The sequence below is a fragment of the Sycon ciliatum genome, chromosome 3, assembly GCF_964019385.1.
Source record: "Sycon ciliatum chromosome 3, ocSycCili1.1, whole genome shotgun sequence".
NCBI classification, from domain to species: domain Eukaryota; kingdom Metazoa; phylum Porifera; class Calcarea; order Leucosolenida; family Sycettidae; genus Sycon; species Sycon ciliatum.
The window spans coordinates 35864021-35879302 of record NC_088645.1 but is presented as its reverse complement, the minus strand read 5'-3'; the positions used below and the strand labels follow the sequence as shown (position 1 = coordinate 35879302).

The following is a 15282-nucleotide window of genomic DNA, read 5'->3' as shown; positions in this document are numbered from 1 at the left end:
CTGTGGGTGTGCACACATGTGTGGGTATGCATGGGGAAGAGTGTGTGGGGGTGTGTGGGGGTGTATGTGTGTGTGTGGGTGTGGGGGGTTGCACGAGTATGACTGACCTCCAGACTGTCTGTCTGTTTATGGTAATTTACAGCAAAGACGACTTTTTTTGTAAAATAATCCACGAACTCACTCTATGTGTATGTGTATGTGTACGTATGCATAGTGTAAGGTACATGACATTGTGTATGTGTATGTCCGTATGTGTATGTCCATATGTATGCATATGTATGCATATGTATGTCCATATGTATGCATATGTATGCATATGTATGTCCATATGTATGCATATGTATGTCCATATGTATGTCCATATGTATGCATATGTATGTCCATATGTATGCATATGTATGTCCATATGTATGTCCATATGTATGCATAAGTGCATGGACTGTGCATGTGTACTGCGAAGTATGTGTATGCCAACACACGCAGCACAGAAGCCATAATACATTATTATAGTTTTGATTAGGGGCCGTCCGGGGTTACCGATTGTTTTTTCAAAACGAAAAGATTTCGTTTGGGGGTGGGTGGGTTTTGGGGGTTTTCGTTTTGAAAATAATTATTGAATGCACAAACCACGAGCCATGTACGAGTGTAATGTGTATGATATTGTCGTACAAGCACTTAAGCACTCAGCTCACACAATATGTAGGTCTACATGATTGTATCTGTAGACGGACACAGCGCTTGGAAGCACTCAGTCCTGGTGCTTTCCGAGTACTGGTACAAGATCATCCGGCCATCTTGTCACCACACGATCATCGACAGCACAGGCAAATAAATGTCGAACGGACGACAAGATAAAAGTAACCCAGTGGAAATGGAGCACCTCTCGACACCTACCGTGGCACGAGTCTATCCTTCCTGGCATGACTGTCGTCACCGTCAGGGTCCTCAATCTGGCGGAGGGCTTTCTTCCATCAAAAAGGTCAAGCCCAAAAGGAGAAAAATAATCACGGCTTCCCAGTAGATTTTTGGTCGAGTCGTGGAGATCATACGCGACTGCACCAAAAAGTACTGTGGATGTGAAGCTTGGTATGGTAGTCGACTGCATGCAATGCGCCGTTTCGGGCTACATCGTGTGCGTGCATGCACTACCAACCTAGCTGCATGCAACGGATTTGGGAGCTGGCCTTGCATGGTCGTACACGTACACCTTGGGCAAAGTAGGTGGCCGAGGTGTGATTTTGAGCACCACTCCTACATCTACGTATATAATATAACCTAACCAGTTGATTATATGGGAAATATAAACCTGTATACAAACCGAGGCGAAGCCGAGGTTTGTATATTGGTTTATATTTCCCATATAATCAACTGAGTAGGTTATATTATGCTTATACTGAGCTGATATACAAACTCCCCTCTCCCCCACAAGGGTAGAGATTGGAATTCCAACCCACAACCATGGCTCGACGAGTCTTCCTTTCACCAACCCAGTGCGGATCAAGTGCAAGGCTACCACTGACTCTGTGCAGTACACATGGTACATGCAGTGCAGTACCATCACACACTCTTTGTGACTTCAGTTTAGTACTGAAGTACTAGTTACACCGGAAGTAACAGCTATGCGCCAAGTAAGTTAGTTTGAACCAGTTACCTCACAGTGCTAGTGACCGTTACCGCGCGCAGATCTCACCGAGGGCTCTGTAAAAGAACCGTTTGCTCATTAGACTTTAGAGACATAGAGTTCGTCTCCTTTCCAAAGTAAGAGTAAAATGAATCAGCACGAGCCTGTTGAATCGACTCCCAAACGTTTCTTCTGAGGACGACCACGAATCACGATGTCATTATTCAAGCAGCAGTTTCTAAGAACACTGGCAGTGCCACGGATTATGGCTGCGCATGTTCCGTCCGCTCTGCGAGGGACGCGGAAAGGAGAACATCGATTGGAAAACCATCAGTAGTGAAGTTCCGTCGCCCCTGCTATCTGCATTCTATGTCCATGCAAAAACGCAGGAGGAGCGGCACGCGGGCCGGCCGCGGGGCTCTTCAGCCGCACATGTCGAGTGCTGCGCTTGACAGACGGAGTGCTGAAACAGCGAAAGAAGGACAGCCTCGAACGTCAGGTGCAGCACATGGCACATGTTACAAAGGACGACGTTGTATTCTTCATCGTTGACGGGAAAGAGATCCTGAAGTTGGGACCGTCGTGCATGTCGAAAAACCATCAAGGCGGACTGCAGGTCACTAGTGTAATCCTAAAAAAAAAGGAGTTTATATACCAGTTTATACACCAGTTTATATACCAGTTTATATACCAGTTTATATACCAGTTTATATTCTCGTCATCGAAGTACCTGTTATATGCAAAATACAAGTCTGGAGTGTTGTGTGGGGAGAGATTGGAGTTTGTATACAAGCTCAGTATAAATGTAGATATACTACAACTTTTTTTGTAGTCACTGCATCCAGTGAGCGCTGCACTCTGCCTGCTGCATGCGGTCGGGTCGAGCACTGCACTGAGTTTATGCACACCTGGCAGCATGTGCCATGCCTCAGTGGCAGTGCATGCGGCCTAGCGCCTACGCACAGCTACCGGAACTAGCTAGCATTGCATTTGGCCGGATTGTTTTGGCGACGATTGTGTGTGTGTGTCGTACCCGGCGGTACGAGCCTTGGCCAAGCCCGCCAAGATAGGCCCGCTCACGCCTGCATCGTGAGTGGCGGAGGAACCGTGCACGTACAAACAGAGACGTCGGAGCAGGAAGTAGAAGTCGAATGGCAAGAAAGCTTCCACAGGACTGTGGTCATAGTTTTGGAGGAGGACTCAAGCGAGCGATGTCTAGAAGTTAGAACGATGTCTATTCAAACAACTTTGTTTGGTCGAAGGAAGGTGAAACCGAAGTTTTTCCAGCGTGTCGATCTCTCCCCCGATCGTCCCAATACTTATTATGACGTTGTGGAGGCGTTGTGGACCTTGGCTCCCGGAGATGCTGACAAGCAGACATTCTTTGCTGGCGCACAGCGTTCCTGGAAAGAAAAATACGCAATTGATTCATCAGCTCGTGAGGAACTTTTGAAGGAAGCTGCAGCCGCCAGAAGACAAAGTGCTGCTAGCACCGGTAGTGAGCGACTGCTCAAATCGTATTTTGAGCCAGCCGATAAGTGTAGCAATTCTGAGAAGACCTCTGCCAATCGCTCACAGCAAACGAGTCAGCCAGCGGTGCTGAGCCGTATACCTGAAGTTAACGATGGTATAGTGGTGTTTTTTGACGCAATTGGTGCTGCCTCGAACAACTTCTTCACTGCTGAAGTTACTGGGAACAAGACGCTAATGAAAGAGCTGGAGAAAACTGCCAGCAGCTACTTGTCGTATACTGCGGAGCTGAAGTACTACCGATCATCTTCAGTGTTTAATCGGCAGAAATCAGTTTTAGCCAACAGTCTTCAAGAGGTGGACAATCAAGTAAATACATTACGATCTGCCATTGCTCAGGTTTCAAACATAACAGTAAACGTGCAGCAGTTGCTCACTTCAGTAGGATCAGCCCAACTGAACAGGAAGATGGAAGCAGTCACCAAGCTATGTGCCGAGACATGCATTCTATTCCGCAAACTGCAAGATCCGATTCAGCGTCTGTCAGTTAGAAACTCCCAAATGAAATCTCGCGGTCGTTTTCGAACCCGTGCTGAGGACATCCGACTTGACTGCGTTGTGGACCCCAATACGTCATGGGATGATGCCATTCAGGGTCTACATGATGAGGCTGAAGCAGATGAGGCTGTGGGTGCTCCGTTGAAGGTGAAGCAGCTAGTCGATGCTGCCCAACTTCTTCGAATGACGAATGTGCTTCCATTGTCCCACATCCTGGAGCATGTCCAGTTCCCACATGACACCAGTACTGATGCGTCAACTTCCAGTCGTATTGTGCAGCAATTGCTGAAGTTGTTCCCTATCATGAGCATCCATCAGGTCTCAACCGGCCAGTGGGCTCTTGCGAACATGGCGGATTTCACCCTGGACAGGGTTGGAAACACATTTGCTGACATTGTGATGTTGTCTGAGGAGAAGGTGAATGTTTCACCTTCTGACAGTGTCAGTGGCAGCAGTGTGGCCGATCATCTACCCAGAGGCAGACATGGCCCAAAGCCAATGTATCAAACAATCCCAGAGGTAGTGATTGTCGTAACCGACTTCCTTCAGCAGCATGGTTTTGCAGCTCAGTCTCGTCGCCGATCTGCAACTGGGAATGCCCTTGGTGTTTCTCTGGCTGAGATTCGATCTCATCTACTGAAGACAGTTCCTGCACTGAGAGCTTGCGGAATATCTCGTACAACCATCCACGAGTTGTTTGTCGCACCTAGAGCCGGAACTCGCAATGCCCAGCGATACCATGCAGTTACCCAGGCCAGAGTTCCTGGCAAGGACAACTCCTTGCGTAAGGTGCACGCTGACAGCCATTTTGCCTTTGCTCAGGTGCAGTATCTGATGGAGTTCTCCGCAACATTTCCCGAGTGCTGTGTCATTTCCTGTGATGACATGAACAAGGTCAACGTTGGCACTCTTGCTGTTTCTCGGTATCACCAGATCAACCGCTTCTTTCCTGTTAATGATGCACCGCAGTACCCGGATCATGACTTTCCGTACAGGAACTCGAAGATCATCCCGTCTGGCTACATGATCATTACGGCAAAGGATCAGCACCAGTCCAATCACCATCGCCGTGCCAGGAGCACACCACCACGCCGTTGCCAGCGCGATGCGGCCATCATTGCCAGGCGTTCCCGCAGTCACAGTCCACAGCGTACTGATAATCATTACAGGAAGGATAAGCTGCAGCGTGTACATACAGAGTATCCGAAAACTGGACCCGTCCATGTCTTCTGCCGGGCATCTAAGTTCCACAGCTCAACCAGTGTGACGCACACTTCGGATCTTGCCACTCTGCTGGAGGAAGTCCCAGAGCTGCGAACAAAGACTGTCCTCTCTCTCGTTGTCGATGGTGGTCCTGACCACAATCCAAACCATCTCGTCAACTTTCTGGCGTATGGCCGGCTGTGGAAGGAGTTTGACCTAGACTGTCTGATAATGTGCACCCATGCGCCTGGTCAGTCGGCCTTCAACTTCATTGAACATGCATGGTCTGTTCTGTCACGCAAACTGACTGGTGTCACATTGCCGAATCACGAGCCTGGAGAAGCGCCGCCTAGTGAGCAGCATCTATCCGAAGCAGAGTGTCGTCAGAAGGAGGCAACCGTGTTTGATGAAGCCATCAGTATCCTTTGTGGGTATTGGAACGAATGCTCCTTCGACACCCACCCTGTTCTTGCGCACGCTGTGGCAAGTGAAAATGCCCAGCAGGCCTATGCCGATCATGGCAACCTTGACACATTTGTCAAGTCATCTCTACGGCACATTGCAGCGGATGCCGACATGAGCACAGTGCGCACCCTGCTCATCTTCCTGTGCAAGCACGCAGTACGGTCACGGTACCTGACCATGTTCCTTCGGTGCACGGATGGAAGCTGTGTGAGCTGCCGCAGCCTGCCATGCCGAGAATCTGGTGCCGTCGATCTCCTCCGGGCCAATGGTGGGCGTCTGTTCACTCCAGAGCCAAGCAGCAAGGATGAAGGTCACTTCATGACTTTCTCCGAGTGCCAACTCCGCTTGGCTACTGGAAAGGAGTCTCCCGCCATTGACTCCGCCCTATGTAGCCGGGAGGTGGTGCTATGCAGATATGGCTGCAAGTATGTATTTTCGTCAAAGAGAGATGAGGATCGCCACTATCAGCTGGTTCATGAGAACCAGCGGAGGGTAGACATGGCCAAGGCTCGCCAGGAGAAACGCACCGTTATCTCCACCCCGGGAGAAGGGAGCTCCGCGGCCAATGCTACGCAGCCGAAGCGCACTTGCCACCGATGTACCTACGAAGGCTGTGGCGACGCATTTTCCACGCTGTACCAGCTTCAGCAGCATAAGAAGTCAACCGGACACATCCTTGGACGAGGTCGTCCAAGGAAATCTTGAACACTGTGTATCATGTCGTGTATTTTGATAATGCCACGGACAGTGCAGATGTTTTTTGATTTCTCATACAGCTAGCTGTCTCTTGTACATACCTCTCTGAGCTGTATGCTTTACCTATCTTGACTGGGTTCAATTTCGTGATGATAGCCTTCATGAATCATATTGTATACATGGAATATACCAGGTTGTGATTATTGAAATCAATAATTTAATATATTTCGTTCTAGATGCAGTAAGGGTGGGTGGGTGGGTGGGGGCTGAAAAATACTAAATCTTTTCGTTTTGAAAAAACAATCGGTAACCCCGGACGGCCCCTTAGGCCTTTCGTACCATTACCATGATTACTCTTCAAGTCCAGTACATGTACTGTGGTGATCAAAGCCGCAGTAAGCAAGTCCTTCAACTCCTTATGTCCGGTATGTGTATGCGTATGTGTATGTGCATGTGTATGTGTATGTGTATGTACATCTGTATGTGCATGTGTGTGTGCATGTGTATGTGTATGCGTATGTGTATGTACATGTGTATGTGTATGCGTATGTGCATGTGTATGCGTATGTGCATGTGTATGTGTATGCGTATGCGTATGTGCATGTGTATGCGTATGTGCATGTGCATGTGTATGCGTATGTGCATGTGTATGTGTATGCGTATGTGCATGCGTATGTGTATGCGTATGTGCATGTGCATGTGTGTATGTGCATCCGTATGTGTATGTACATCTGTATGTGCATCCGTATGTGTATGTGTGTGCGTATATGTATGCGTATATATGGACAGGTTTGCAGTTTCTACACTGTATGGATCTTACCTGGGTGAAACCCAAGCACTCTATTCCGGCCGACAAGCAAGGTTTGAATATCTTTGTCGACGGCTTCGCTGTCACCGAACACCTTCGCCAGAACAACCCATCTGCGTTCCACATTTTGTCGTCAACGCCGGTTGCCTTCTCCATACGCTATAAGGAGGTAGGCGAGATCCTGTGTTTGTGTGTGTGTGTTTGTGTGTGTTTGTGTGTGGGTGTGCATGTGTTTGTGCATGTGTGTGTGTGGGGGTGGGGGGTCGGGTGTGCGGGTGGATGTGAATGTGTGTACGTGCATGTATGTCTCCGCTCGGTCCCAGACCAGCACCCAGGAGGCGGTGTGGTAATCCATTTTAGCCTATGGGCCGTCCGCTGTCTCAAGTTCCGTCTCCTAATCACCATAGCAGCACAGCGCACTAGAGGCAATGAGCGCGCTGTTGGATGTCTCATACTGTTATAGCCTCCGCTGTATGACTGGTTACGTGTACAGGGGTTGAATAGGTTTCTGGTTGGAGGAAAGCACATCAGCACACGAAGCACAGAAGCCATATCATTTTTTCGACCAGGCCTTTCATTCCATTACTCTTCAGGTCGAATACAATGGTGCGAATACACCATTGTATTCGCACCTGAAGAGCAATGGAATGAAAGGCCTAGTCGAAAAAATGATATGGCTTCTGTGCTTCGTGTGCTGATATACAGTGGTCCCTTTATACCACAGCACCATGTGTGCTCCGCAAATTCTGCTGCATTAACGAATCCGATTTACTGCTGCAATGTGCATGAAGAGGACTTTTTTTGGCTACTGAAAATTGTGCTGGTTTGTGGAGGGTGCTGGTGTATAAAGTGCCAGGTTAAAGAGGGACGGCTGTAATTCGTGATGAGCTACACAACAAGCTTCGCAGCGGAAGTGGTTTGATGCGGCATGTAGTCTGTAGACTGCGGAGTTACACGCTCTCTTTTTATGTCCTTTTCGGGGTGTTGGAGCGTGTGCCTCGCTACCTCTGCGTGATGAGAGCTGCCCCGTGTGTTTAACACGTCTTCTACAGTCTGCATCATGACCGCAACCCAGACGGGCAAGACATCCCAGAGTTCGCCGTACTTGAAAATACGCCTGAAAATCTGTATGCACTGAATCCAACGAGAAGTGTAGGGACAAAGAGCTGGGACTCGAAGTTTCGTTCACAAGTAGTCGCACAAGTAGACGGATCGCTGTCTTGTGCGTGAAACTCTCGAGTCCCAACACATTCTCTCTGCTCTTCTTGTGGGATGCATACATCGTAAAAATAAGACGTCAATGTGAAATTCCATCGGCCAGCATTGACAGTGGAGTTGCACGCTCTGGCACGTTACGTACTCTTGCCACAAACCGTGCACTCTACCTCCATGCAGCCCGGCTAGCTCAGTCGGTAGAGCATGAGACTCTTAATCTCAGGGTCGTGGGTTCGAGCCCCACGTTGGGCGCTTCTTTATTTTGTTTTCTTTCTCTGAACATGTCCTTGCCCAAATCAACCTGGCCAACAATTTGTCATCATGGCCTAGTTTTTGCTAGATGTTTTGCTGCACTTTTTCTTGACTATCTACAGTCTAGCTGGCTTTGAAAGCTCGATTTTGGCCGAATTAAAGGGGAACCATACCCTAAAATCAAATTTTCACCAGTTGTAGTCTTCGGGGTGCTGAGTCGAATGGTCTTGGTCCGAGGAAGCTGAGACGCGCTCCCTTCCTCCTTTATTCGCAATCGAGCTCGCGCACTTCCACTGGAACTGGGTGACTGCGCCCTACTAGATAGGGATTTGTGTGGAAAAAGTCACTAAAAACGCCGTTTCGTTCTTATAACAGCGCGGATGACCGCGATTGGTCCATCTGTTGTAGTCTTTTGGACGCTGAGTCGACTGGTTTTGGTCCGAAAAGGCTGTGATGCAGCGTTCCGCCCATATTCCCAATCGAACACGGTTGAGTAAGCGGTCACGTGCTCATTTACAGCCTGTTTGGGCCCGTTTATGTCACTCGAGTTGAACCTTTGAACCAGGGAGTCGTAAAAGCCTCTTACGGCTCCCTGCTTTGAACCTTTGAGTTGAACTTTGATGTGAAAATTGTAGCCTGCAGGCACGGTGACCAGGCGACTGGTGTACGCATAAGCACGTGACCGCTTACTCAACCGTGTTCGATTGGGAATAAGGGCCGAACGCTGCATCGCAGCCTTTTCGGACCAAAACCAGTCGACTCAGGGTCCAAAAGACTACAACATGTGGACCAACCGCGGTCATCCGTGCTTTTATAAGAACGAAACGGCGTTTTTAGTGACTTTTTCCATACAAATCCCTATCTAGTAGGGCGCAGTCACCCAGTTCCGGTGGAAGGGCGCGAGTTCGATTAGGAATAAAGGAGAAAGGGAGCGTCCTCGGACCAAGACCATTCGACTCGGCACCCCGAAGATTACAACTGGTGAGAATTTGATTTTAGGGTATACTTCCTCAAAACCCACTTGAAATTTTTAGGACCTTGGCTTTGGATCTGCGTCTACACACCTGTTACCATGACATATCGTCCTACTTCTTTTAAACCTTGTGGAATTTCTAATTCTCTATCCTTGGTCTTTCTTTCCGCCTAAAAGTGTGGCAAGGAATACTTGCACGGGTCATACAATGCAGGATGTGCTGTTGTTGTGAACTTTTCACGATATCTGCAACTATCCGTGGGAGACACAAAGCGGCTAGGGTGTCAGTTGGGGGATGATTGGACTGTAGGAATACAGGAAAACTGGCCAGATCCGGACGCCCTTAATCCAGGCACGTTTGTCTACCGGGCACCTCTCCGACCCATCTGCGAAAATTGGCATTTCAACGAAAACTACCCCAAAAAAACGAGGTGTCGCTTGACATAGAAAAATGTTGACTTGCATGGAGTACCAAGAGTATGTAACCCGGGGGGGGGGGGGGGGTATATGCTCTTGGCAGCACATGTATGTATGGATGTTCTGAGTCACTGACAGTGCTCGGTCCCAACCTGCCCGGACCTGGCAAGTTTTACTCTGCATGACCAAGAGTGTACGCCGATTGTTCACCCCCTGCTGCAGCCAACCACAGACAACGATCGCATATGAAGCGAGGGGGAACCCTGATTGGGGCCCGGCCCGGGTGTGCCGAGCAGCTCAACACTCAGGGTTCCCCCTCGCTTCATATTGCCAGTTTATAGGGCGGCGATCTTGCCTTTTACTTGAACTGATGAACATGTTGTTCCAGGAAGAATACCTTGCTCTACACCCTCTCTTGAGTTTGCATTTGAACACGCTGAGTCGCTGACTACACCATATCTTAGTGGTATAGCATCGCTGAGCATCGCGAGGCTCCCTGGTTGGAGTCCTGGTGGTGGCGGTCAATTATTTCTTCAGACTTTTCCCGTCTCCAGCTCCCTCAAACTTATGAATAGTCCGAAAGCTGTGCTGTGTAGAAAGTAAAGTCTGCACTTCCGCGTTACCACCAAGTACAGAATTTTGTTCAGAAGCGCAACCTGCTTCGGCAGTTGTGCAAGTGCCAGGGTACCCCCATGTCTGATTACCTTATTCGTGCGATTAGAACCGTCTCTTGAATAGTGGCCTGTCTCGACTTGTGCCCCTGTCTCTGAGAGCAAATGAAAAAATAACGCCCTCTCTTGGTCAGTGCTCCTCCCCCTCCCCGGGCTTGTAATCGAGCGCATGGGCAAGTCTGGTGTTGTTTTCTTCGTGTGTGTGTGTGTGTGTGTGTGCGTGCATGTGCGTGTGTGCCTTCCTACCTGCTACACAGCACACGTACACACAAGAAGTTCCCATCATCTGCATGGCAGGTAGCGGTGGTGATGAGGTGGAGGAGGTACACTTGAACAACCGCTGCATGTCGCCACTTCAGCTTGCGCCCAACATGATCCTGCCGTTCTACTCTGCTTACAAGTGAGTCTCCCCTGTGTGCGTGTGTGTGTGTGTGTGTGTGTGTGTGTGTGTGTGTGTGTGTGTGTGTGTGTGTGTGTGTGTGTGTGTGTGTGTGTGTGTGTGTGTGCGTGTGTGCGTGCGTCTGTATTGTTGTATCCCTTGCCTCGCACACGGATGTGCAGCAAGTGGAATTTTTGGTCTGTGACCACATCGTTGGTGTGTGGGTGGGTCTGATCTACTCACCTCCCACCGCTTTAGGAGCTGCATCTGCGCCTTGATCCTTGAGGATGGTGACATTCCTACGGATGCGGAAAACTCAGTCCAACCGAGTCTCGCACAAACCGTAAAATTTGGGTTTTTCTCCCCCCGTTGTGCAGGAGCTTCAACGACTGTGTGCGCAGCGATGAGTATCGTTACAAACACCAGCTGCAGCCCGGCGAGCTGGTGATCTTCAACAACCGGCGTGTCATGCACGGCAGAACTGCGTACGACCCGATGGCGCTGCGAAGGTCAGGAACTCTCTCTCTCTCTCCGATCATGTTCCTATTTCTGCACGGACGGACGTGTGTACGTGGGCTAGGGGGGGGGGGGGGGGCTGGTGGGTGTGGATCCGTCCGTGGCTGGGCGTTTGCTTGTGTTCGTCCGGGTTTGCAGCTGTGCACGCGTATGGTTCTGTCCCGTTTCATGTGTGCGCCTGTCCTATGCTGCTTTGTCTCTGACCTTGTGTGTGTGTGTGCGTGTGCGTGCGTTTGTGTGTGTGTGCACTTCTCCCATGACCTCTGTGTTGGGTTTTTTCTTGCTGGCTGTAGGAAGTTGCAAGGCTGCTACAGCGACCTGGACGATTTCCAGTCGAAATATCGCTCCGTACTGCGAGGCACCAGTCGTCCGCAAGAGGAGAGCTCTGTTTAGACTCCATGACCCCCGCATGGCTTGATGGCATCTCGAAGCAGTCAGTGGCCATCGCTCGCCTGCCACTACTCTTGCGTAATATCCTCTTGCCGTGTCTGTGACAGATGTGTCTCTATCCCTCTGGATAACCACACGTTGGTATTCTATCCTCTCTTCGTGATTATGACGGATGTGTCTCTACCGCTCTCTATCGCTAAGCACATATTGATATGGGTTCAGTAAGACCTTAATCCTATGATGGTGGCCGGCACACCGTTTTGACTGGCAGCACACTGACATATCAAATGTTGTAACGCCCAACCAGTGCACGTATGCTCACTTACTCTCACCCCCGCGATAGGGCTGCGATATGGCCGGCCGGTGAGCTTTCGCAGTCGCAACACGCAACACTCTGCACCGCCCCCACCCCCCGACCCTATTGCCCGGCTCGAGTGTGTGTGCACTGCACTTTCCCCACCCCGACTCTATTGTCCGGCTCGAGTGTGCGCATGCACGCTTGAGCTTGACGCTGATTTCTAGATTTTTAGTTTTCCAGTTCATAGTCACTAACTAGCACATGTTCCTAGCTACTTTACCGGACCTGTTCCTCTACAGCAGCTGCTGCCCGCCACGGCATTACGCACGCCGAGGTCTTCTATAGCATCCGTTTAGCCTTGTTTTACACACACACACACACACACACACACACACACACACACACACACACACACACACACACACACACACACACCTTGCATATGCACATCCCTTGCATATGCACATCCCTAGCAAATGCACACACACACACACACACACACGCACCTTGCATATGCACATCCCTTGCATATGCACATCCCTAGCAAATACGCACACACACACACACACACACACTCTCACACACTCTCACACACACCACATGGTGTTAGGTACTTAGCTTCCCACTGCTGTTAGCATATGCCGTATTGCATGTCAACATACTCATCATTGCAGTGGGTTTACTACTGTACCTGTACGTGCTAGATACACATTTGGTATGGCGACATTTTCGTTGAGTTTCGGCGTCTGTCCTTTTTTAGCAGTTGTTGCTTGTATGTTGCATCATTCCCGCATTCTTAACCATGGATGCATGCTTTAGCTGCCTCCTTTAATGTCCTGATGTTTCTTCTGTTTACGCCTGACAATGGAGGCGAACTTTGGTGCACGTTTAGCCGGGTCGTACTTCCGGAAGAGCCCTTTGTATTCTAGCTTATTTTACCCGTTTTAGTAACCATGACAACTTGGTGTGCGCCTGCTGTTCCCCTTTCGTGCAATTATGATATCTTTGTACTTAAAATTATGTTTTATGATTTTTTAGCACTCCGCATTAGCGTCGAGCAGTGGCACACCCCTGAGCCGCAGCCAACCTATCTGACTTATTCTCTTGTAGTAGCAACTCTCGGCCACGTCATTTGCACCACAGTCTTAGCATATATTAAAATCTCCCAGCGTATCTCCTCTATCCGATCATGTCCCGCTTTGATAGAGCCATCGTTCATACATGTCTTTAACGCTCCATTTTAGTTGTTGTCGGTGTTGTGTCGATCTCTTAGAATTTAGGGAGCGGACTTTGTGTCCCATCTGCTGACTCAACGTATTCGTTTTGAATGACTGAACACTCTAATTAACGCACTTGTATGGCCGGTTGTAACGCGGACGTGCAAACTTTACTTTAATCTTTTATACCTGAAGAAGAAGAAGAAGAATTGTTACGTCCGATAAACCCGAAGTCAGACCGGCTGGTTATGCTGCTTGGCTTGTGTGCAACAAACACAATCCATGTACTACTCTGTACTCAGTCACGCTGCGTTTATGTCGATATTAAACTGCTTTTATTTTTGGTCTGAACTGGTCGTTTCTCTTGCTCGTCTGTAGGCGCTGTAGGAGCTGAGGTGCAGACCATAATCTTGTGTGTGGTAGTATTTCAATATTATGCATAATTATGGTAAACAAAGTGTCTGATGAGTTTTCTTTGAAACACGAAACTCGGAGTTACGAGAAAGATTTTTGGTCTCTGTTGTACCTTGTTCTGCCCCGTACGTGCATAGTAATTATTATGGTGTTCAAATAATAATTACATCAGGGAGTCGTCAAATATTTGACGACTCCCTGAATTGCATTAATTTTTGAAACTCGGATGTTGAGCCATAAATAAATGTAGAAAGGAAAAGGACATATGGATACGGGTTAAGAGTAACTCTCCATCACTGTAACATGATACTAATAGTCTATAATTATACAGTCAGACAGTGCAATAACTAGGCACAAACTGACAGAGTACTGAGCTATTCGACCGCTTTGTCAAATATCGTACTGGTCTCGTCATCGTCTAGTAACAATCGACATTCTTTGTTCCGTTGGGACTGTAGTTTTTGCTCGTTTTCGTTGCACTTGCCTTCCCCTCTTTGGTCTTTTCCATAATCTTGAACCTTCCAAGTTGGAAGGCTGTCGGTTAGCGCTACGGAGATGTGTTGAAGCTGGGTGGTATATGGCAGGACGTCGAATGTCTAGTTTTGCGCCTAGTTATTGCACTTTCTGACTGTATAATTATAGTATCATGTTACAGTGATGGAGAGTTACTCTTAACCCGTATCCATAATGTCCTTTTCCTTTCTACAATTACATTTTGGCGAGCAATTAAAGAGAACAGAAAGCACACCTTTCGTTAAAAAAAGAAGACCACTTGCGCTGCTAAAACTAGCCATGTGCAGTATAGACTGCGTAATTTTTAGTGAAGTCCTGTAGTCACTGTACTAGCAAGAGTACATAAACAGTTTATGTACTCTTGGTACTAGAACAGGACTTCACTAAAAATTATGACAATTTTGACGTTACAGCCATTGCACTTCGTGCACAGGAGCTGCAGCAGTACAGTTGGGGGACTTCAGTGTTCAGCAGGGCAGACATGATACGCACAGTCCAGAACTGCACAATTGAGGACAGTTCCATTCAATACCATACGAATACCAGTGTTAACAAAACTTAAAGGATCATGTCGCACCCACGCAGGTGTGCTTTTCAGAGGCAGAGAAACTGCGAAACACAGTGTACACACAAGAGTATCAGACAGACAATAGAACGTGGCCGAAGATACCACAGACTTGGGAAAGGGGCCGGGGGGTAGGTACCGGCGGATTATGCCGGCATAATTATTGGCATAATTTGGTGGTTGAAAATTTGGAGCATAATTTGGCATCCTTTCGGAGGTAGGAGCATAACTACATGATTGTAGCACAGTTCTAGTATGTAGGCGTGTGCAATGCACCTGATCAGTGCTGGTGGTGACCGGTGGTCTGCATGGTAAAGGGTTCAGAGGTCACGCAGATATAATAGTGTTTTCAATGCACCGCAGGGTAGAAATCATGGCAGTACATTACATTATGATGCATGTTACGAAGTCATGGATTTTAGCAGCCATGACTGTGCAAGCTATGGATATTGCTCTAAACAAATTGAGGTAGAGTTGTTTGGTCATGATGGAAGGAGAGGTGGAGCTACGGGAGAGATAAGCTGATTATTCGCAGGGTGAGGGTGACATCGGTTGGACGAGTATGACAATTACGAGGACAGTTGAACATGATAATTTTCGAAGGTAACTCAAACTGATTCGGCAATGAAAAAATCTCTTTA

General features: G+C 48.4%; 1 protein-coding gene and 1 non-coding gene across 3 annotated transcripts in view; both read left to right on the top strand.

Annotated features, from left to right (window-relative positions):
* The window catches only part of LOC135812087 (gamma-butyrobetaine dioxygenase-like), a 20648-nt gene extending 7170 nt beyond the window's left edge, over nt 1-13478 (top strand). For both annotated transcript variants that reach the window (XM_065325416.1, XM_065325415.1), the window contains exons 7-10: nt 6803-6990; nt 10607-10749; nt 11106-11237; nt 11538-13478. In XM_065325416.1, the coding sequence (XP_065181488.1) occupies nt 6803-6990; nt 10607-10749; nt 11106-11237; nt 11538-11637 (563 nt within the window). In that variant the 3' untranslated portion in view covers nt 11638-13478. The remainder of the gene's footprint in view (nt 1-6802; nt 6991-10606; nt 10750-11105; nt 11238-11537) is intronic.
* On the top strand, nt 8216-8288 carry Trnak-cuu (transfer RNA lysine (anticodon CUU)). Its single transcript has one exon. It is a non-coding gene; the product is annotated as a tRNA-Lys (tRNA).
* Nucleotides 13479-15282: the final 1804 nt, after the last annotated feature.